General features: G+C 41.2%; 2 protein-coding genes and 1 pseudogene across 7 annotated transcripts in view; all 3 read left to right on the forward strand.

Moving 5' to 3' along the window:
• DEPTOR (DEP domain containing MTOR interacting protein) overlaps positions 1-1,945 on the forward strand; it is a 196,179-nt gene extending 194,234 nt beyond the window's left edge. Inside the window, exon 10 of the transcript XR_014255491.1 lies at positions 1,577-1,945. The gene's annotated coding sequence lies outside the window, so the exon portion shown is untranslated. The remainder of the gene's footprint in view (positions 1-1,576) is intronic.
• Positions 1,656-23,801, forward strand: LOC309646755 (protein limb expression 1 homolog; annotated as a pseudogene). Its single transcript has 4 exons — positions 1,656-1,687; positions 2,170-2,330; positions 6,742-6,906; positions 19,470-23,801. The product of its transcript is annotated as a protein limb expression 1 homolog (transcript).
• The window catches only part of COL14A1 (collagen type XIV alpha 1 chain), a 242,430-nt gene continuing 224,477 nt past the window's right edge, over positions 6,643-24,595 (forward strand). For 2 of the 5 annotated variants that reach the window (XM_082433124.1, XM_082433121.1), the window contains exons 1-2: positions 6,643-6,854; positions 23,809-23,934. In XM_082433124.1, coding sequence (XP_082289250.1) covers positions 23,847-23,934 — 88 coding nt within the window. In that variant the 5' untranslated portion in view covers positions 6,643-6,854; positions 23,809-23,846. Of the gene's footprint in view, positions 6,855-8,095; positions 8,395-23,808; positions 23,935-24,595 lie in introns of those variants that run through there. The other 3 variants (XM_082433122.1, XM_082433120.1, XM_082433123.1) reach the window with 3 other exon arrangements.

The following is a 24,595-nucleotide window of genomic DNA, read 5'->3' on the forward strand; positions in this document are numbered from 1 at the left end:
TCCCTGGCCTCCCCATCTAAAACAGCAGTTCGTCCTCTTCCACCTCCTCGTCTTATTCTTCTTTCTATCACTTGCCAATGATGTTTTCTGTCTCTCTCTCTCCATGAGTAAGTTCCAAGAAGTTCCTGCTTGAATAAGTATTTGCTGACTGAATGAATATGGACTGCTGACTAAATGGATGGCTCTGGAGGTTCTGTCACCTTAATCACATAGCCAGCATGTGCTACACATATGGATTTAGGTGGATGACGTAAAACTGATGATAGCCACATGGGAAGAATTGAGGAGGCATAACTGATTAATTGTATTCAATTCAATGTAGCAAACACTTATCCAGCCCCTATTATGAGTAAGGCCATATGCGGGGGGTTGATATTGGCACATCTGCTTCTCTGAAGAAGCCTTATAATTGATTTTTACAAAGAAGAACCAAAGCACAAAGGCTTCCTCAGACAGTTGGGAACCCCGCTTCTGATTCTTTTTTTTTCTTTTTTAACTTGGTTGCCTGGGGTCTTAGTTGCGGCAGGTAGGCTCCTTAGTTGCGGCAGGTAGGCTCCTTAGTTGTGGCATGCATGTGGGATCTAGTTCCCTGACCAGGGATCAAACTCAGACCCCCTGCATTGGGAGCATGGAGTCTTAACCACTGTGCCACCAGGGAAGTCCCACCCCCTTCTGATTCTTGTTGAAATAAATTTAAATTGACAAGCCTTTGTCAAATCCCTACTACAATCAAGGCACTAGGCTGCTGATTAATCCCATTGATGGGCTTCATAAGGGTGTTGATCCTTCACCTTCAAATAATGGCAAATCTGATACTCAGAAAAAAGAATTCAGGACAGCAATACAGCATAAGATTATAGACTTTAGAGAGCTGTATTAACCCGAGTACTTCTAGAAGTGCAAATGTTAAAGCTATTAAAGTTCTACCAGAATCGTGCACCAACACAGCTCATTGATGTGCACTTTTGATTGAGACAAGAAAAAATATATATATTACAAATTAGCCAAAAAATCATATCTTTTCCTCATTATTTTCTGAACATTTAGGACTCACTTTTGTGCAAATACTTATATAGTTAATTTCTGGTATATTTTATCTATATCATTTTATATGAGTAAATTTTAAATGCACACATATATATTAGGACTTTGTTATACAAAGGATGGAATAAAAAGAGTGGAGGGTAAAAAGTAGTACCTGGCAGTTAACATCAGCTAACAGTGAGAACCTACTGGGTGCCTGATACTCTTCTAAGGGCTTAATGGGTTAATTAGATTGGATGAATTAATTCATTTAATAGTCACAACATGCCCATGAGGTAGGTACCCTTACCATTCCCATTTTACAAATTAGGAAACAGGAAAAAAGAGGTTCATTAACTTGTCCAAGGTTAGTAATTGTGCCAGAACTCTGTGCCAGAATCCATGCTCTTAACCACTATTATATTGCCTCCCAGGAAGCTTGCATTCTACCCTGGGCAGGTAGGAAAGAAATGTATCAAATATTAACCAGAGTTGACAGCAATAAAAGAGCCTTCTCAAAGTAATCTATGCTTTTTTTTTTTTTTTTTTGCAGAAGTAGACAATAATTACTGTAAGAGCTCAAAGGAGGGAAAGGCAATTCTGCCTGTGATGGACTTGACCAAAAATCAAGAATGGCTTCTTCATCACAAAAACCATACTGGAGGTAAGAAATTAGGGAGCAATACCTTTAAATTTTTGAAGGAAAATAATTTCTAAGCTAGAATTCTATGCACAGCCAAACTAGTAATGAAATTTGAGCATAAAGACATACAAGGTCTCAAAAATGTATCGATTGCCCACCCCCCATGCCCTTGTCTTAGGATACCACTAGAGGATGTCCTTCCTCAGAATGATGGAATATTTATCATCATCTCATTATCTATATGAGATGGTGGATGTTCACTAAACTTATCGTGATAATCACTTCATGACGTATGTAAGTCAAATCATTATGCTGTATGCCTTAAACTTATACGGTGTTGTATGTCAGTTATATCTCAGTAAAACAGAAAGAAAAAAGTTAAAACAACAGAAAAGAGGGAGTAAAATTCAATCTAGGAAGATGTGCAAAATTGAGAACAGGGTATCCAGCAGAGGAGAGAACCCCCAGACTAATGACTGTGGTGTAGATAATTCATAATTCAGCTGTAAAGGGCAGCCATCCAGATGGAAGCAGCAAGACTCAGAAGACAAGCTGGTTGGAGCTGTCAGCACCATGCCTGTTGCTGTTGAACCATCTTTTAACCAGAGAAAACTCCTGGAGAAAGTATCAACCCAAACACGGGAATATACTAAGAAAGAGGAAGGTATGATATCCAGGAAATATGGAAGCCAATCTTGGAGAAAGACAGGAGGAATTCCAAGTTTGGTAGAAAACGAACGCCAGGATGACAACTGAGCAGCAGGTCTAAAGGAAAACCTGCCTGGAGAAGAAGGGATGTTTAAAAATATTTTGACCTGATATCAGTGACTTTTGGACATTGCACTGAGACGTTATTGGAAGTAGTTGGAAAGATTAGCAATAAGCAAAAAACAAATAAAGCAAAGGAAAAATCAAGACAATTATTAACTTCAGAGAAAACCTAAAAGTAGGAAGAAAAATGATCATAATACATTATGATGCTTTTATGTGAATATTTGCAAAGCATAGGAATGGAAACACTGAATATGGAGGTAAACATCATATTGGGAAGATAAAAGAGGAGAAAAGGGATGGCAGCCTGAAAGAGCTACATCCTCTTCTACCATAACAGGAAATATAGAAATTATGTTTAAAACTGATTATTAAACACATAGCAGTACATACATTATATTGAGAAATATGGAGATTTGAAAATGTCAGAAAAAAACTGCTAAGAGAGTCAAAGGTGATTACTTCTGGTGAGCGGAAGTAATATTTTTTTAACAAGTTTTTAGTATTATTTAAATTTTAAAATTACATATATAAATTATTTTAGTAAAATAGTATAAAAAAAATTAAGTGTCCATGTGGGCTTTCTCAAAAGTTTGGTATCCAAACGACTCTCAGTAAAGATTCTTCTTCTATGGTATTATTATTATTATTATTATTGGAAAGAGTCTTGGCTTATTGTCAGATGACATTGAATCTAGTAATATCTGCCACTGATTCTTTCTGGGGATTTAATGCATGGGATCTCAGTTTCTTCATTTGTAAAGTGAAGGGGTTACCATATATATATATAAAATCTCTTAGGCCTGCTCCAGCCCTATTATGTTATGAACAGGACCTATTATGCAACATGCGTACACTGACAGGTTGCTGTCACACATGCGAAACTTGGCTGCTTTTAAAGTCCTGACTTTGATCTGCGCCATGGAGCCGAGAAGATGAGGAATGTCTTAATCACTGGTTCAAGAACATGAAAGGTGATTGTGAGACAAAGAGGGGATTCCAGCACCATGAAGGACATTATAAGACAATATGATTTTAACCTCTGGAATGAGTCTTACCTTGCAGAGCTGATATATTTAAAATGGGATGATGTACTTGAATGCTCTTTGTAAAGTGAAAATCCTATACAAGCATAAGCTGTATCTCTAGTATTGTTTGGAAAGGGGTCAGTGCACTCTAGTGGGGAAAGCTCTGGCCTGGGAGTTAAAACATTTGAATTCTAGTGTTGACTTTGCCATTAATCCCCCAGGTAAGTTTGACAAACTCTCTCATGTCTTTTATCGCAGCTTCAGGTTTGGTAAAATGAAGATGGACTTGGAGTTCTTCAGTTAGCAGAAAAAGAAATCAGATTTGGCAAAAATAGGGTAGCTCACAGAACTGAGACAAGAGCTTCAGGAAGGCCAGGAGCCAAAGATACTGTGGAACTCTGGGCAGGGCTGATATTCAAACGATAAAACAACAAGAGGGCGCAGGCAAATCGAAACGGATGCCAGTAGCTACGCAGAGACCTAGCGGCACTCAGCTGATACACGGTGTCTCAGTCCATGCTGTGACAAAATTCCACAGTCTGGGTAGCTTATAAAGGACAGAAATGTATTTCTCACAGTTCTGGAGGCTGGAAGTCCAAGCTCAGGTTGCCAGCATGGCGGAGGGAAGGCTCGCTTGCAGGTCCCGGACTTCTCATTGTAGTGAGAAAGGGCGAGGGCTCTCTCTAGGCGAGAACGTTAATCCCATCCATGATAAGCATTCCACCCTCAAGAACTGCAAGCAACTCCCAAGGCCCCGCCTCCTAAAACTATCACCTTTGAGAGTCAGGATTTCAACATGTGACTTTTAGGGAGACACAAACATTCAGACCATGGCACAGGGGTTACCTCTTGAGCTGCTGCATCAAAGGGAAAGCTGGCGTAGTGATCCCAGGAAGGGGATGGTGGGAGGACATACAGGGTTGTGGGGAGGCAGCTATTTACCAACTGGCAGGGAAGTATTTCAATATTTTAACAGCCGGTACAGCTGTATTGGTGTGTTTCTGCAGGATGTCTAGATTTAAGGAGCTATTTATTGTTACTGCAGGCCTCACTGCTAGGATGAATCGAGATAAAAATTTAGCACTTTTTTTCTCCTCTTGTGTCCCACTGCGCTATACTCACATTTGAGGGAGAGGGTGTGTGGTTGGCCTAGTTGCGAGGTCCTGCCCACACTCGGCTAGAGGAGAACAGAGCACTCCGAACGACAGCCCAGCTACAGCTGCATCCAGTGGAGTGGAGGCACTTTCCTAACATAACTCAGGTCTTTGTTACTCTATGGCGAGAATAACGTATTTGACAGCTGGTATGGCAGGGACATCAATCAGTGAGAAGGTACATCAGCCCTTGACTAGGGGGCAGGATCCTGAAGGTTCTCTGATGTGTTGGGAGTTAACCTTTCGTTACCAGCTGTGGTGTTGCAAGATGAGGGCAAATACTAGGAGTCCCAGGGGTCAGCATGGAAGAGGGGGTGGGGACGTGGAGCCAGGAGCCTGGGCCATGGTTATTGCTTATAGGTGTAGCATATTATTATCAGTACGAACCTTCTGTAACCAAAAGAAGGGGGAATGGATAGGCTGAGGAAAAATCATAGCTGGCTATTACAGAGGCGTTGGAGTAGAACTGCAAAGAGTTCATGGTTTGCTGCTGAGTGTGTAAGGAAATGTGTGGTGGTATTTTTGATTTTCACAATGGCTAGGAGATGGGGAGGGTGCTACTGGAATTTGGTGATGGAATCAGGAATAATAAATGTTCTACAATGTCTGGGACAGTCACGCCGACCTATCCAAAATGTCAAAGCACCTCTGTTGAGACAGATGGCAAGAGTTATCAGTAAGGGGCTGCTGAAGAGAGGAGAGCCCTATGCCTTGGGCAGAAGGGAGATAAAGTCCTAATTTGGGTGATATAGTTGCCATTTATTATTTAGTATGGATTAGGTCCATAAACACATCTGTCATTTAATCTGCATGACTACCCCCTGAGATATAATTAGTTACTCCCTTCTTATTATACAGGAGGAGTTAGGCTCAGAGAGGCAAAATAACTTCGCCAAAGTGAGACAAGCAACGGGCAGAGTCTCTTCAATTCAAGTGTGAGTTCAAAATCTTCCTGCAGGGTTTTAGGCGACAGGGAGGAGAGGGGCAACTGGGTGTGTATGGAGTCCTTCCAGAGAAAGAAAATCACATTCATGACACAAACTCAGGATGAAATCCTAGGAAGAGTTGTTGAGTCCTGGAATAAATTACTGTGGGAAGCTGGAATTTTTGGGTATCTTTGAAAAGGCCCCCTCTATTTAAAAATCCTTTTGGAGGTATTTTTTTTAATTTTTAATTTTTTAGATTGAGAGAGGAGATCATTAGAGAGGTCTTCTGGGCTTGTTTCTATGATTCAGTTCTCAGTATTCTTCTAAACTCCGAGGGATGACCTTAAGATAAATGTTGAATAAACACTCCCTTGAAAGGGCTGGAAATTCACACACAACTGCAACTAAGTGGAAAACTAATTAAAACCAGCCATTCTGATTCAACATTAACTGAAATGTATCAGCCTATGTTGAAAGTGAAATAAATGCAGGAAGTCAAAAGTTTAAAAGATGAAAGAAGGATGACTTAGAATTTTTTTAAAATAACATTTTAAATCATAACAAAATCAATATACATTATCGTATAAGATTTTTATGGAATATTCTGCTTTCTATTTGCTGTATATGGATTTTTGCACGTGTATTTCACATTTTAAAATCATCAGGGAATTCCTCATTTCCAATTATCTATAATTCCATCACAAGCACTTTTTCTCACCCTTTGCCTCAAACTTTACGCTAACACGCCACTACCTCCCCCAAGGGAATTACACGTAAAGCTAAGCTTACACTAGCCATCTATATCTTGTTAAAAATGAAGAACACAAGAGTAGATTTTATTAGTGAAAAAGGGGGGACAGAGTATGATGGTAGTAGGCACTCGTTTGGGGGTGGGCAGAGGAAAGGAGATCTAACTAAAGTGGTAGTTTTCTCCAGCTCTAAGTACTGAATTTCAGGAATTCTGGTCCCTCCGTGTCAATCTAGGATGGATGGATAGCTTTCCAGTTCCCGCCCTATCTCGAACTCCCAGTCGCAGACACCAGGTGGCGCTCGCATGCTCGCAGCTCAGCGAATGGAACCCTCGGAATTAGGCCCTGTCTGCTAAAAAGTCGCGCTGGCTGCCTGACCCGGGAGAATCACGTTCCGTGAAGCGCAGAAGCAAAACGGCGCCTAGCTCGGGCCCTGTCCTGTGGCAGACCTGAGGCCCGTTCGGAAAGGGACCGACAGACGCAGGGCGGCGGTGGGAGCTGCAGAGGGCCCTTTGCACTCCAATCGCAGGACAAGCGGGGAAGTTCAGAGCGTGGACAAGGTGATGCGAATACCAGCAAATTCGGGGAAAGCAGAGGAGGTGGCTTGGGAAGGTTAGAATATCCGAAGGACCCCCTTGAAAGGGGGTGGATGGGTCACAGCCCCTCTTTCTGTATTCTGGGCTGAGCAGGGTGGTAGCAGGTTCGGGGGCCTTTTAAGAGCACCGCCTGCCCTTTCTCTCTTCGCCATCACCAGCCTTTAACGGTGGTGAAATACCCTCTGCAGTTTTCCAAGGCGAGAGGGTATTTTCTCACAAAAGTGTCTTCTTGATAAACACTTAGTTTTTATGCCTCCCAGCCCCCAACATTTGTGCGCACACAACAAGCTGGATTGTAAAGACGCCGCGGGAGGGGGTGGGAAGCTGTTCGTGAGGTTAAAAAATGAGTAACGAGGATGACTTTCCAAGGGGGCCCAGGGGATGACCGCGCAGGGCCGAGTCCCTGGAGACCTGGCGCGGGGCTCTGGCGCGCCTCGTGGGCTTCACAGCTCAAGCAGAGCCTCTCGGAGGGTGGTCTGCATGTATCAGAACCACCAGGGTGTTTGATAAATGCAGAGTCCCTGGCCTCAGCCCAGACCTGTTGAAACAGGATCTCTGCGAGGGAGCATATGCAGTTTAAGAAGTCCAACCACCGGACACAGCCGACATTCGTCCTTTTCAACACCAAAAATGTCTATTTCAACGTTCGCAGGTGATTCTCCTGCACATTACAGTTTGAGCATCTCTGCTTTGGCATTTTATAGCCCTCGTTCAGAAGAAGGACGGGAGGAAGGGTACCCCTTGTTTTTTTTGGGTTTTTTGGTGGTATCTTAGTTCCCCGACCAGGGCTCGAACCCGCGCCCCCTGCAGTGGAAGCGCGGAGTCTTAACCACTGGCCCGCCAGGGAAGTCCCAAGGTAGGCTACCCCTTTATAGCGGGTACCGGCCCCCCGAGCGCGGGGTCCTTGACGAGGCTGGTCTTTGGGAATGGGGAAGCGGGCACGCAGCACCTGCGTCCGCGAGGGCTCCAGACCTCGCAAAGCAGCCAGCCGCACGCTAGCCTCGGTGCGAGTGGAGGGGCAAAAGCGGCTCTTCCCGGCACCGTTCACCCGGCTGCGGCCCGCACCTGGGGCGGCCGCCAGGTCTGGGCTGGCGCGTGTGCGGCGCTGGGCGGGCCCCTCAGAGCATCTCTAGTGGGGCTGGGCTGGAGGAGAAAAGGAGGAGAGAAGGGGGGGTGCGCTAAGGACTTAGGCCTGCCTCCCACCTCCCCCCGCAGCCACCTTCCGCTCTATAATTGGCTGCCAGCGGGCCTTCCTTTCCTCTTATCTGATCCCGGGCGCCTAGCAGGAGGGAAGCTCTGGAGAGGAAGAGGCAGCTTTGAGCGGCCGGGGGTGGGAGCAGAAGCGGGTAGAGGAGAGGGAGAGGGAGAGAGGCTAATTGAAAGGGGCACACGGCGGGAAGCGCGCGAGACCCTTGCGCCGCCAAGAACCAATTCGCGGCGGAACTTGGATCTTCCCTAGGCACGGAGAGGTCCCCTACCTGGGCTGTAATCTCATCTTGCACAGGTCAGTTCCAATCTTTCTCTGCTCTTCTTTCGGGTCGGCTTTGAAAAGTCTACTCTTGAGGAAGGGAAAGTGGAGAGGGCGAGCCACCTGCAGACGCCGTGCAATTCCATGGACCTTCTCTTCACGCGCGCCTGGGATGGCCCGGGGACGTTTGAGGTGCGATGGGAAGGTGCACCCGGGTGCCTCTTCGCAGGGGGTCACTGGGCAGAGAGATTGGAGGCACTGCGTGATGCAAATGTAGACAGTGAAGAAGCCCTGGGTTGCTCTCAGGGGCTTCCCCCTTGTACTTGGGCGCTGTGAGTGCTCGGCGGGAAGGAGCGGGTTTGGCTTCGAGACAGTGGAGACTCCAGAATTTCCAAGTAGAAGGGGCTTCGTAAAGGCGACCATTCCGTTGAGAAAGGGGCTTAGGGATTGTTTTGGAGAGCTGTATGTAAACAGAAAGCACGCTGTTTTTATTTAGATTGTATTAAGGGTCGCTTGGGAAAACAGTCGATGGAGACCATGGGGTACGAAACTCACCTAGATCCCCGTGGGTGACCCGCGCTGGGGACCAGGTGCTAGCGAAAAGAGGAGGAAGCAAACGGAGTGCCTCGATGCAGGATGTGGGCAGTAGTCATAGCTCTTCCACGTAGTGATAGCTCGTCCACGCCAGGAAACCCGGATGCTTCGCGCGTTTTACTTTGGTGTCTGGACCCAGGAGGTTGCAGCTTTCAGATGCACCACCAGGCTGTGGTGCTGGAGGGTCTTCTCTGCCCTGGCTTTTCCAACCCCCCCATCCCCTCACCCGCCCCTTTCATCCCTCTGAACTGCTCGCGGCTTCAAGCGCTCTAGTACGCAGCGCCTGGGCGGAGGTGCATCTGGCCGAGCTTGGCTTTAGCGTGCACAGCGCACAGTCAAGACAGGGTTAGGGCCCGGCCAAGGGGAGCCGGCGTTGTGCCACTGGAGTGGCCTTAGTCCTAAGCAAGGGTCTGAACGCTGCCTGCAAGTGCAGGACACGGGCACTCTGATTCAGGAGCTGGGTTCTTGGGTCCTCTGTGGGAGGCTCCGCCCTGTGGCGCTCGAAGCTCAGCATTGACCCGGGGTCGCGCATTGTGCTTAGGCTTTCGGCTTGTCCTTAGGGCAACTGTGCAAATGGAGCTCGCGTGCAGCTCTCACAGCGGCCTGGATCTGCCCCTCCCCCTCCCCCTCCCCGAAAGCTACTTCTGGAGCTACAGCTGAGAGACTCATTCCCTCTGGAAGTTTTGGATTCCCTTCTGGAAATTTTGGAGAGTCAGCTGCCTGCAGCAGTAGAAGGGGGTGGGAGGGGGCAGAAACAAAGAAATATGAGGATAAGACATTGGTGGCTCTGTGGGGAGCAGAAATGAGAAAGAGTTTCCCCGAAACTCCCCTCTTACAGGCTCTGGGGCTCCTCAGCTACAGAGAGTCAAGGGGGGCCCTTCCTGGTTGCGGCATGTGATAAAGAGGCCCTGCTCACATCCAGCAAACCGGCTTAAGCTGGATGCAGTGGGGAGAGCTGGTGGTGTGTTTCTGACAAGGTGGTCCAGTTCTGCCCACAGAGAACTTACTGGTAAATGTAAAATGAGTGAATGAATTAATGCATGGATAGCATTTGGATTTTGAGTTGTTTCAAAAGAGCAACTTGGATGGATTTCCTTTGAACCTGGTCCCAAGGGTGTGGTTACTGTAAGATAGACTTCAGGATAGTATTTTTTTGAAGAAACAGCTTTATTGAGATATAGATCATATACCACACACGTGTGCAATTCGGTGGTTTTTTAGTATATTCACGGAGCTGTGCAACCATCACCACAATCAATTGTAGAAGATTTTTATCACTCCAAAAAACAAAAAAAATTCTGTACCTATTAGCAGAAACTCCCCATTTCTTCCCAACCTCGCCCCCCCAACACCCTTGGCAACCACTCATCTACTTTCTGCTGACATTTCATGTAAATGGAAGCATACAATATGTGTGTGATCCTTTGTGACTGGCTTCTTTCACCTAGTAAAATGTTTTCAAGGTTTATCCATTATGTACAGGATACTCTCTCACTAAGCATTGGGCATCGCCTCCTTCTGCCTGGGGAGCCCTGAGCCAGGACAGACCTGAATCTCCACTACATCCCTGACCTCCTGGGGGTCCCTTTGAAAGGACAAGAACCACACCGGTGAGGCCTCTCAGTAATTCCCTGGGAAGGATTCCTTGGAACCCATCAGGATTCCTGGAGCGGTTTTGGGCAGGTCCCAGGCTTTAGGATTGATGGGAGGAGTCCTTTGGCATTTTTCCTGCTGCTAATGGTCCAGCTGTGGATTTCAGAGAACTCTGGGCCTTCCATGAAACTCTTGGTTTTTGGAATCAGCCAGGGCTGGCCTTAAAGAAAGGGCTGAGCAAATTCGTATGATTTGAGGGACACTGGAACAAGCCCCAGCCCAGCAAAAAAGGGCTCATTGGGGTACATTCCCTTTGACTCTTAACTACTTCCTAGTGTCTCCTAGTAATACACAAAGATCTTTTGCCTGTTTTGAGCTGAGAGTCTTTGCAGTTATGTGACTCTAGAGCCACATTTGCTGTCGTTTTAATCCAAACTCAGCCAAATGACTGCTGTTTTCCAGGCCAGTCGAGTGTAACCCAAGGTTCCTTTAAAGGACAAGGGCCTTCCTGAATTGTTGCAGGCTGAGGTGATGGTGTTTGGAGCTAACAAATTATCTGGGATTATGACAGTCTGTAGAGAACAAATGATAAATGACCAAGGGGAACAGTGGGATGGGTGGGGTGGGGGAGGGGAGAAGAGGAAAGTTTAAGGGAAAGGGACAAAAACAAACTTCCTCTTTGACAGATTTGCCTCTGATAGCGCTGGACGGCAGGAAAACAGTCTCTTCTTGTTTCTCCTTCTCTTTGGTAACTAACTAAATAAAAAGTGGCAGGGCCCCAGTTACTCTTCTATATAGAACAAGCCTTGTGAAGACCAAGCCTTATCCTGTTCTAGTGGGGAGATGGGTGTGTGTAGTCGAGGAAGTGCTGGCATGTGTTTCGAGTCCCTGTTGGGTACCTGCCCTTTTCTTTTTCAGAAACACGTTTAAGCCCCCCAGTTACTTGTGGAAGTAAATATTCTCCTTCTTTTAGAGATAGGATCACTGAGCTTCGGGGATATAAACTACCTCGCCTGGGGTTGCAAAGCCAGCAAGTGCCAGATACATGATTAAGAAAAGTCTGTATGAGATTTGAACCCAGACCCCATTTCTCCGTCAGCTTCTTTGGTGGGGAAGGGTGAAGTGACCCTTTACTTCAAGGGTGTGTGACTGTAAGTGGATGACATCAACTGAGGCCATACAAGTCTGGGAGCTGAAACGGAGGATAGAAGGCAGAGAGGTTTGGGTGAAATCTACACTTGCTTGTTCTGTGCCCCTGCCCATGTTCCTTAACCTCTCTGGGCTTCAGTTTTCTCTTCTAGAAAACGGGGATAACATAGCCACCCTACATTTTAAGGCCTAAAATGATTTAGTACAGAGTCGGGAAGACAAAACTGGTTTCTCTTGTCTCCTGCTTCTTTTTCCTTCTTCTTCCCACATTTCCTCTTCTCTCTTTCTCTGCTCCACTTTTTGAGGGGATTGTGACTAGAAAGGAAATTCTCAGGAAATTCTGAGAACTGACTGTCTATTTAAGTTGGGGCTTTGAGTCTAGACTCCACATTTCTTCAAGGTAATTTTTTTTAATTTAATTTTTATTTTATACTTCAAGGTAATTTTTTAAAATCAATGCTCTCGAAGAACTTTTCTGCCAGTGGGCCTTTGTTGGAGCTCACCGCCAAGGGTCCCTAACTTTTAATTTTAGGGAGCAGTGTTTAGTCTTTTTCCTCCTAGAGATAACCTGGGTTGTTTATGAAAACTGATCCAGAGGGAGGCCAGGCTTGGCTGAGTTCATCTGAGTTTCACAGGTGGTGTCTATGACTAGAGGTGCTCAGGGGATCTTTTACTGGATAAAGATTTCCTCCTCAGTGGCTTTCTGTCTGCTTTTGCGAAGGGGAGCACACTGAATCGGTATCAAAAAATGATGTTCTACTGTAGGTTTAGAGTGGAAAATAAAGATTACTACTGTAGGGAACACAGAAGGAGCATCTGGCCCATACTTGGAAGATCAGGGAAGCCTTCCTAAAGGATGAGATGTCTACACTGAGATGTGCAGCTGCCCTTTATGCTGCCTGTAGATAGAGAGTTTATTTTAAAAGCAACTCTCATTTCTTTGACCAAGAAGCTATGTCAGTCCTTAAAAAAAAAAAATGGCGGGTAATAGAACATTCCTGAGTCAAGGAGAGTCTCCAGTTTGCCATACTTTTGGAGTGGCTCTGCCTTCTGCCATGTAGGACTTAGAGCAACCTAGTGTAAGACTGAACAGCTACATTTCTGAGGGTGATCTGCAGACATATCCCTTGCATTTGAGCCATTCACTGGGCTGCTGTGATCCTACATGGGGTCCTTCTGTGAACTAGAAAAAGGTACCTCTGGGCAGACCCATGCTATTGGGAGAAGAAAACAGTATCCTTTCCTCTGGAAAACAGTTTTGCGTACAAGTTGGAGAGAATGTCTGCTAATTTCAAGCATTACTTGCCCTAGGCCAATTGCAAGTTGTGCAGTGCATCAACTGTGAACTGTACACATCAGCCCTGGTCATTCAATCATTGGTCATTAAATCAATCAATATTTATTGATTGACTGTCATGCACTTTGAACTTTTTTGATTATGGGTTCAACTGCCCATCTAGATGTATTATGTTACCCAAGACAAAGGAGGTAAAGTTACTGGGGCCATGAAGTTAGCTGGAGAGTTATAATGGGATAAGAGGCCAATGCAGTCTGTTGGAGACTGATCACTCTTTCTAAAGATTTTTCAATTTTATTAATATTTTAAAGAAGCAAATTTTGGCCTTGTTAATTTTTACTAATATTTATTTTATGTATTTTTGGTTTTTATGCTTATCTTTATTAATCCCTTTTCCAACTTAATTAGGATTTTAATTTGCTCTTCTTTTTTTAGCTTCTTTAAGTAGAAAATGAGATCATTGATTTTTAAATTTCTTCTTTTTTTATGTAAATATTTCTCTCTAATCCTTTAGTTGCATCCCACAAATTTTCATGTGTTATCTTTTTATATTTTTTCCCTTCCAACTATTTTAAAAATTTGCATCGTGATTTCTCCTTTTACCCGTGGATTAAATAGAAGCATGCTGTTTAATTTCCAAATATTTTGAACTTGTAAAGATATTTTATTATGATTGATATCTAATTTAATTCTGTTGTTGTCAGAAAACATACTCTGCAAACTTTGAGTCTTTTGGAATTTATTGTCTCATTTTAGGATGCAGAATATGACCTATTTTATAAGAAATTTCTTTAAAAAAGAATATTCTGCAGTTTTTGGATGTAGTGTTCAATAAATATCAATTACTAGTTGATAGAGTGGTTCACATCTTCTATATTCTTACTGATATTTTGTCTAGTTGTTCAATCAGTTCCTGAGCGGATTGTTAACATCTCTAACTTTGCTTATTATTTATTTCTTTGGTTCTATCAGTTTTTGCTTTGTGTATTTTGAAACTCTGTTATTAAGCGCGTACTCATTTATGATTGTTAACTTTTCTTGATTAATTGACCCTTTATTCTGAATTGTCCAGAATTTGAGGGACTTTTTTTTCTTTTTTATAATATTTATTTATTTATTTACTTATTTATTTAGGCTGTGCCAGGTCTTAGTTGCAGCACATGGGATTTTCATTGCCAGGTGTGGGATCTTTTAGTTGTGGCATGCAGGCTTCCTAGTTGCGGCATGTGGACTCTTAGTTGCCGTATGCATGTGGGATCTAGTTCCCCAACCAGGGATTGAACCCCGGGCCCCCTGCATTAGGAGCACAGAGTCTTACGCACTGGACCACCAGGGAAGTCCCAAGGGCCGTTTTTATGCAGAGTTGATTCCCCCTACTTGTGGCTCACTCTTTTCTGACGCACTCCTTCTCAATTTCCAGTCTCTGGCATTCCTGAACTCTTCTACCCTTTGACACTTCATGCTAATAAGATTGTGGCTTTCCACTTGATTTCTAATCACAATGCCATGCACAGTGGGGAGTTCTTGCAGGGGGAAAAAGGCTAGTCACCAAGCTAATAGTAACACAACTAGGTCTTTATTTCTAAATTAGAGTTGTTTTCTCCTGTGTCCTGATGCTAACAGAGAAGAGTGATAACCACTGACTTCCTCTAGGGCTTGTTTTTACGTGGACCTCATGAACTAATCCTGAAAACCCTTTTGGTTATTCTGGGTGTAAGGAGGGTGGTATTTTCACTAGAGAGATGAAATAAGGAATACTAAACATGTCAACACACTGGGCTAAGACGTTAGCCCTGTTTTTAGTCTTTGCTTTCTTATCTGTAAATCCGTATGACCTAGATCATCAATTCACTGTAAAATTCTCCTATAAAATTGATATCAAAGTATTAATAATGTAGAGTCCAGAAAGAGTTCAGACTTAAAGGTCATTTTGTCCAGTTCCCCTGCCCACAAATCGAGGAATGTCTTCTATAACACCTCTCACGGGTAAAACTTAGCCAGCTTCTGCCTCAGAACTTCTAATAAAAGTGAAGAAGGCATTCTAGTTGTTAGAGAATTTTTATATCCAAATCCGCATCTCTGTGGCTCGGTCCATTGATTCGAGTTCTATTTGCAGAAGCTGCACAAAATAATCTTGTTTTGTCTTCTATGTGAAAGCCCTTCAAATATTTGAAGACATCCATTATGTGCCTCCGATTCTTTTTTTTCCTAGGCTTAAATCATGCTTAATCATTCCCATTTCTTTCAAATCTTCTTTGCATGGGCTTGTTAACTAAAACTGCTAAGTCTTCTTTTTAGTCAATGAATTGCTCTTAAGTCAAATCTTCCAGATCTTCAGATGGTTGATTATTTTGAACCTATATAGAACTGTCATCTGGAAAATGATAAAAAATGGATAGGAATGTAATTAGAAAAGGTTAAAGTAGTTCACTCATGCAAATAATTGTGCCTCTGTCATTACTTGGATCTTCCGTTTTTGCCTAAACCTTTATGCCAAGTTAGTCCCACAACCTTCATTAGATGGTGGAGATAAAGTGTTCTTTTTTTTTAATATTTATTTTGGCTGCACTGGGTCTTAGTTATGGCACGTGGGATCTTCGTTGTGGCATGTTTAGTTGTGGCATGCAGGATCTTTTAGTTGTAGCATGTGGGCTCTTACTTGTGGCCTGAGGACTCTTAGTTGTGGCATGCAGACTCTTAGTTGTAGCATGTGGACTCAGTTGTGGCATGTGGACTCTTAGTTGTGGCATGCAGACTTCTTAGCTGCGGCATGCGGACTTCTTAGTTGCAGCATGCATGTGGGATCTAGTTCCCCGACCAGGGATCAAACCTGGGCCCCCTGCATTGGGAGTGTGGAGTCTTACCCACTGGACCACCAGAGAAGTCCTGATAAACACTTCTTCAGTCTTTTCCTCCTTTAGTATCTACCCAAGTAGTAAATTCATTGATGATTATCATTCCCTTTTCCTTTGTGTCCTTGCAACCTGTTCCTAACATGTTACTAGTTAGAACTTTTTGAGAGCTTCCTGTGTTTCTAAGTACATTATTTACATTATCACAATCATCCTATCAGGCAGATGTTCACTTGCACATTTTACTGATAAAGAAATCAAGTCATGGAGTGGTCAAACTAGTTAGTCAAGGACCCCTAGCAAATTATTGGCAGATCTGTCTTCCTAGCTCCCAGTTTTTTTATTCATACCTCCAGTTTGTGCTAACTCTTTGTTCTATTTCATACTTATTTCATTTAGCTTGGCAATATATTTGCTTGCAGTCTTCTTTTTTAATAAAACTGTAAGTGAGTTGACTGAAGGCAGGGATCATATAGTATGAAATTTTGTATCTCCCTTAGAGTAGAGAGCTTTGGTTACATAGTAGGACTCTCATTAGTGATTGTTGGAATGAAGATTCTGATATTACAAATAACAGGCTCTCTCAGGGCCTGGTGTGCCAGTTGGCTGGCAACAATTTTGTTTACGTTTATGGTTTTTTGTATGTCAGCACTGACTGAGTAGAACATTATCCAAGGTTTGGGTATATATGTGTGTAAGTCTGTGTGTGTGTGTGTGTGTGTTTATATGAGTAGTTTACAAAAACTTTAGGATAAATATTTTAAGGGATTTTGATAAAACTGGCTTGCACAGGGGCTTTGCTCCTTGTTAAACTTAGTTGTATAAATGCGATTAAATAAAACAAACATATGAAGTAGAAGAAGGGTCAATTAGTCCTAATGGGGATAGTTTTAAGTTACTGATTACATAATCCCGTGACAGTGTTCCGAGAAAACTTGTACTAAAGATTATCAACTTTCCCCAAATTGGGTTTATACCTTCCGAACTTAGAGCTAGATAGCCACTTCTAACATGATGTTTTTAAACCAAAAAAAAAAAAAAAAAAAATTAAGGCAGAGTTATTTGTTTTGTGCAAGGTTTTAGGCAAAGTTTCAACAAATTAGGCTTTGATATTTTGGTAAATGTTAAAATATCTCATGGCACTTTAATAGGAATTGGGATTTTTTTCTTGCCCCTATTTTACTGTCCAAAAAAGAGACTTGGCAGAAAACCTTGGGAAAACTAAAATTCCACTTCTCCCAATATGGTATTACTCATCCTAATTTAAAATAAACAACAAAAAAGGAAGAATCTAAAGATAAGCTAGGGCTACAGTTTTTTTCCATATAAATAATACACAGTTTTCAAAAAAGGTTGCCAAGATTAGGGTAGCACTAATTCATTGGTTTGTTTATTTATTTATTTAAATTGTGTGAAATGCAGATTAACTTCTAATGTGGCATGTTAAGTATTGCTTCAAAACACCTGGACACAGGAACTGCAGTGTTTTGATGAGAAAGAGAAAGACTATTGGACTGTGGCTTGTAAAAGGACTTTCTCTACTATGTTAACATAGTATTGTGTGATATCTGATAAAAGTCCCTGATCTTAAAGGGCATGCCAAAAAGACAAATTGTTTTCTTACCTCTCCTTCCCTTTGTCCTGTTCTGGATGAAACCTGTGGTTATGTTTGGGGAACAAAATCTTAGAAAGAATATTTCGTTTGAGTTGAGAGAGTGATTCTACTTCTGTGGTTTTCTTTGGGTATCACGGTCTTGATCATGATAGGGCTGACGCCTACTCCCCTATCCTTTCAAATCCCCTGTATTCAAGCCTTCTGTATACAAAAGAACAAAAGAGTGATTCACATTCCTTTGGATAACCCACCTGCTCTTGTTCTACTTGCCTGGGTGGGGTTAGGGTTCTCTAGATGCCTCAGGGCCTTTCCCCCTGTATTTTATCTAAATTCACTCTCCATTTGTCCCATTTCTTCTGTGCTCTGACAAATAGTTGGTTTATTAATCTGTAATAAATTAATAATAAATTCATCCAGACTAAAATGCCATATATATTACATACAAAGTAGTCACTCAATGTGTTGCCTATTCCATTGAATTTTAAGGGGCTTCCAGTATGTGAAAGTCTTAATTTAAGAAAATGTTCTTTAGTAATTAGCATTTTGGAAGTATGGTAGGCTGGTTGGGGGAGATGTTTTTTGGATCCCTAAATACAAATGAATACATTCTTTAATTTTTTTATAGGATCTTAACTTGATTATTTCTATGATTATCAAAGCATGTGGATCTTCCTTTAATTGGCAATACAAAAGAATTGCGCATTAGACTGTCACTGGATATTATAAAAAGTGGTTGCCAAAAAATTTTTTTAATGAATGATTGCTTGAAGGAATATAATTAATTTATTCCTCTGGACATACTGTATCACTCTGGAATAAAACCAGAATAAGTTTAAGTACATGAATCATATTGAATCATATTGTTTTGAAGATTCATAGAATTATGCTTTGCTACCTTCACTGAAATAACTCTTGGGTTAAAAAGGAAATTAAAGTTTGTATGTTGCTGCCAAAGCATATTCAGAGAAAAATTATGGCCTCAAATAAAGAATATTACATTAATTAAGGATTAAATAAACAAAAAGAACAACAAAAATTAAAAACATAAGAGCAGGACTTCCCTGGTGGTCCAGCGGGTAAGACTACACTCCCAATGCAGGGGGCCCGAGTTCCATCCCTTGTTGGGGAACTAGATCCCACATGCATGACGCAACTAAGAGTCCACATGCTGCAACTATGAGCCCGCGTGTTGCAACTAAAGGATCCCGCGTGCCAAAACAAAGACCCGGCTCAGCCAAAATAAATAAATAAATAAAATAAATATTAAAAAAAGAGCAGAAAAGCAAAGATAAATACAGAACTAAATAAATTAGAAATCAAAAAATAATACTGGCAAATAAAAAAAACTGTTCTCAAAAAAATTACAATCTGGACAAATATATATAGCTTATCTATTTTGGAGAGAAAAGAGAAAGTCAGAAACGCATCACTTTAATACTGATAATGGAGCTATAACAAGAAAAGATAGGTTGTAATTTGAGAGATCACACAACTCTGTGCTAATCAATTTGAAAATCAAAATTAAAAGAATAACTTTATGGGAAAATATCCAAACTAGAACCAAGAAATAAAAAAGCTAAGTAGATTTATAAATAAGGCAAAATATATTTTTAAAGTTGTGTAGGAATTAGCTTCAGAAAGGGAATAGGCCCATGTGATTTTCTCACTCAAATTATTCATAGGCTATCATAGAGTAGATCATTCTCATGCTACTTAAACTATTACGGCACAATAAAAAAATGGGAAACCTTTCTAACTTTTTTTTATGAAGCTAGAATAATCTTGACACCAAACCTTTTAAGAAAAGAAAACTCTTAGTCAATTTTGGTTATTAACATAGATCCAAAAAAGCAGCTATACAAAGTCAACATGATATAAAAACAATAATATACTGATACAACAAAGATCAGTTAGCCCGGGAGGAGGGTGCCCTGAGGAGTCTTTAGACTCTGGAAAATGTCTGATTGGCAGATGTTAAAGGGATTCTTTGGTAATCCAATGCGTCAGTGAGCTGCACAGACTCAGTCCAGGACTGAAAGAATTCAAGCCTGGGAGTGCTCTGCAGAAGGCTTACATTGCAGACTGAAGGTGGACATAACCTTGGAATCCCTCAGACACTACATTGCTCAGCTCTTGCCTCAGAGAGATCTGACTCTCATCTCTGAAGACTTCAATATTGTCTCAGTGTTACAAGAACTTTGGAAAAGCAAGCAGCAGCAAAGGGTTGCACTCCCAAGTGAAGCCGCAGTGGTCTACAGGTCCATGTCATCCCCTAGACCTTCCTTTGTGAGTTATGTGACCCTCCCAGGGGGACACTGTTTTGGCAATTTTCAGTGCTGCTTAGGTAGAGCTGAGGCCTGATGGGATGCCGCTAAAGTTGTCCCAGTCAACTCCTTCTTCAGTGAGCTGCCCTTTAGAAGGATCACACCAAAGAATTCATTATGGAAAGTATTTAGGAAACAGTTGCGGCATCAGAGGCACGCTAGATGCACTGATGACTCCAGCGTCTGCATCAAAGCCTATGACTCCATGTTAGTTAAACACTGGGACAACCATGTTTATTTCAAGAGCTGATGACCGTTTTCCAACTATTGCACTGGAAAGGAAGCCAAAAAGCCCTTTGTGAAATAAAGCATTCCTGACAGGAAGTCATCTACTATTTCCAGTATTCCCTGGATGAGAAGATGAACAGCCACGTGGTGCTGGACTGGATCATGGAGGAACGAGGGTCCTTGAAAAAGGAATCCTTTCTCAAGAGCAATGAATGGCCTTGGGGGAGTTAGAGGAAGCCAAGAAAGCGGGATAACTATGATTTTACATAGAAAAGAAAGAAATCACTATCTTAGCCTTGACTGAGATCTACAGTGGCCTTCACACTTCCTCACCCAGAGATGATCGGCTGAGCCTCAGAGCCCGGTGTGGTGTTGCTAGCAAGGCCAGGCCCCAGGTGCCCCCAAGGAAGGCAGAGACCAGATCCTAACATGTGAAAGCTCACTGAAGTAGGTCATCAGAGGTTTTAGCATCTATAGCTGCTACCTGAAGGCTGTACTAATCCTCCTACTCATTTTATTCGCAGAATCTGAGAATAGTAGGACTCACTCTTATAGGACTCAGTACTCACTCAGTGCAGTTTTCTAATTAAACTCTTCAAACTGAAAGGATGGAAGCAGGAATGTTTGAAAAATATTTCCCAAGACTGGCTCCAGCCTAAAGCCTGGCTGACATGTGCTTCACTAGATTACATATGTTGTTTCAAAGAACGTGCCAGTGTAGCATCTCTCAAAAGAACAGCAGCCAGGACTGGGAAAAAGTAACATGATAGCAATGTTACAAATACTTGGATTAAATAAGCAATATTGATTGCTTTAAAAAACATGCAAGGGTCAGAGTCTCCTCCCAAGCTTTGGAAACTAAAAGATAGCTCCGCTAGATATAATCCAAAGCTACAGAAGGGGTTTTATCCGGATCTATCAAAGTTCTTGAAGAGGTAATAGTATGAAAATACTAGATAAGTTTAATGTGGCATACAATATCACTGTAATAATAATTTTTTAAAACCCATACTCTCCCATTCGGGGATAAATGTCACCTAGAATAGTACTCACTCTTGTTTCTCAAGAAGAATTAATATCCAATTTTTGAGTCCTGCAATCAATTATATTCATTTTTAATTTGCAAATAGGTAACTTGAATTCATTTACTTTTATTTTCTGCCACCACAGACATATATCTATAACAGAGAAAATTATAGGTATTTTAAAGTTTAAAACATTTGAAAAATCATTAGCATTTAACAAAGAGTGCTTGCATTTGGTTAGTTCCTTAGGAGTTAGAGAGAAGGATTCTTTTGCTCTATTACTATCTTTGTTATTTCAAACAATTCTGCTTCCATCCTTTCAGTTTGAAGAGTTTAATTAGACCATAAGCAACCAATAGCTCAAATGTTACAGAATCTTCTTGAAAGAAATAATATGACTCTGTCATCTATTTGAAAATGGCTTGGCTGAAAGCTAAAACCATTATAATTACATTAAAGTTAAAAAAACCCCCACAGTAATTTCCATGAACAGGCAGGATTTATTTCTGTGTTTCAAGGATAGATTAATACTAGACACTACCAAAGTAATGAATTACACTAAGAGGTATAGATGAAAAACATGAACGTCTCCATAGATGAAACAGCAAAAAGGCAAGATTCAGCATTCATTCCTGGTTGAAAAAAAATGCCCAGTAAAAAGTCAAGAATTTATTTTTTAACAGAAAAGAGACACTATATCTCAATCTAACTACTAGCAATATACTTAATGATGAAATATTTGAGGCATTCCTTGTAAGATAATGGTTTTAAAACTCCTGGCCTATATAATTAAACACACTCACACACACACACACACACACACACGGGGGGGTTGCAATTGTCAACCTGGAAAATACAAGAGATTAAATTGAAAAAATATAGAGTAAGAGTTCAGAATGGTGGCCTACTATAAAATAAACATAAAAATCACTATCTTTTCTGTATTAAAAAATAATCAGGTTTCCATTCACAACTGGAATTAAAAAATTAAGATAACTAGAAATATACCTTGAGATGGAAAAAACGATTTTACCCATGACACTGAATCAGAAACCATAAAGAAAAAGGTCAAATCAGATGCCCTGATTAAAAAAAAAAAATCTTGACCCAATAAAACAAAATTGAAAGGTCAAAAACAAACTTGAAAAATACTGCAGTATATATGTTAAAATTAATAATATATAAAGAGTTCTTACAAATCAATGAGAAAATGGGTGAAATATATGAACAGGTATTTTATAAAAAGTATAAGTAGCTAACAAACACAAAATGTTACATTTTACTGATTATAAAAAAAAAAATTAAGATGATATTCTGATAATCACATTTTGCCTGTCAAATCAGGATATGTTGAAAGCGATGAACCCCTGTGATGATGGAAGTGATGTGATTTGGTACTCATATAAGATGCTGATAGAAGTGGCAATCAGTATAAGACATTATGTACCTATGTTTTAAAAACCTTTAAAAAAAACATCTTGTTTTACCCAACAGTTCTACAATTGGGAATTTAGCCAAAGAAATCAATAGTCATGTATTCAAAGAGATGTGAATAAGGATTGTCATTGCAGTGTTACATGTAGTAGGGAAATTTAGAAACAATCTAAATTTCCAAATAAAGCTAGATAATAAATAAGTTGCGATATTGCCATGCATATTGTAACAGGACATTTATGTCATCAGCAAATATTCGCACATACTCTTTGCTGTGCTTTCTTGTATTTTCTAATTTTCTATGATTAAACTCATTATTTTTGTATTCAGAGTGAGAAAAGATATTTTAAAGTGAAAAGAAAGCGATATGAAGTGTGATACTTTAGAAGCATTTTCCTAAGATGCTTCTACCATGTCTGATTGTCTGTGTGGGCTGAAATCCTGGATCCTGAACTCACTATCTATGTGACTTGGGGAAACTCTCTGTGCCTCATTTTCCTTATCTGTAAATCAATATTATAATCATACCTACTTCAAAAAATGCCCTGGATAGAAGAAAACTTTTGAGATGTCTTAATTTCTGAGGTAAAGACTCAGAATTTCTCCTCTGTAATGGCTTGCAATAGAATTGTAGTCAAGCACTTGTAGACTGGCCTTTTAAATTAACCCCAAACATTCATACTTTCCTCCCTCTTCTTTCCCTCCATCCTTCCTACCCTCCCTCCTTCCTTCTTTTCCTTCCTTAATTTCCCCCTTTTTTATTTCTTTCACCTTTTCTTGGAGCTTTTCTTTTATTGATATTCTAATGAAAAGGATGATCTTGGAAGAGTTTTAGATTCACACATATGGAGAAAAAAATTATAAGAAAAGATGAAAAGATTAAGGGTTATTCAGCCCAATGAAGTGAAAGCTCAGTGGTGATTTAATAATCGCACAAAGTGGTTTTTCAAATGCTCCTTGATCACTAGAAGAATCGTCCTGTATATTTATACTTATGACTGGCAAGGGAGTTGTAACTGTCTGATTATAAGGCTCATTTCAGGCCAACTTTTGGAATTTATCCATCTGGGAAATTCATTGTGCTATTTTTGCCTTACAAAAGAGTCACAGAGTACCTTCTGAACTTCTCGCCCAAATATTTCTAATAATTCTCTTCATTTACAACATCTTCTCAAAAATCTTTCTTTTATCAGTGTACGTTTTAGAGTGAAATATACAATGCCCTAAGGAATGAGTTACTTCCTGACAATACTAATACATGTTGGCTTGTTTGTCTTAGATGACTGCATATAATTTATTTTAAGTCTTCTAAAAATATCTCTGTGTTCTCTGTTTCTAGGACTGATGTTACATCCCATGTGAAAAGCAGGAAATAAAATGAAGATTTTTCAGTGCAAGATGCAGCACTGGCTGTTTCCAGCTTTTTTGGCAATTGCTTATTTTTGCACCAATGTCCAGGGTCAAGGTAATGGAAAAGTTGAATATAATCATTAGGGTCTGGGAGTCTGGCCATATTGGTTCTGATTATCATTTTTTATTTTATTTACCTTAAGAGTGCTTCACTGGTTCAGCTGTGATTTTAGGCAGGGTCATATGTTGGCTTTTACTCAGTTTTACTAACTGTTTACATTGTAGAAATGTGCCACAACTTTGATGAAGGTTACGACCTCACCAGTGACTGAGCATATTAATTTTGTGGCAGTTGGTTAAACAGCTCATTTTTAATGTGCTTCTGAATATGTCATACAAATTTTTTTTTTAATTAATTAATTAATTTATTTATTTTATGGTTGTGTTGGGTCTTCGTTTCTGTGCGAGGGCTTTCTCTAGTTGCGGCAAGTGGGGGCCACTCTTCATCGCGGTGCGCGGGCCTCTCACTATCGCGGCCTCTCTTGTTGCGGAGCACGGGCTCCAGACGCGCAGGCTCAGCAATTGTGGCTCACGGGCCTTGTCGCTCCGCGGCATGTGGGATCTTCCCAGACCAGGGCTCGAACCCGTGTCCCCTGCATTGGCAGGCAGATTCTCAACCACTGCGCCACCAGGGAAGCCCTGTCATACAAATTTAATCAGTAAAGTCAAATTTGCAAAATCAATTCTGTTAATAAGGGGCTATAAGGTGTGTATAT

The sequence above is a fragment of the Balaenoptera physalus genome (genome assembly GCF_965194825.1).
Source record: "Balaenoptera physalus genome assembly, chromosome: 17".
Classification (NCBI taxonomy): Eukaryota; Metazoa; Chordata; class Mammalia; order Artiodactyla; family Balaenopteridae; genus Balaenoptera; species Balaenoptera physalus.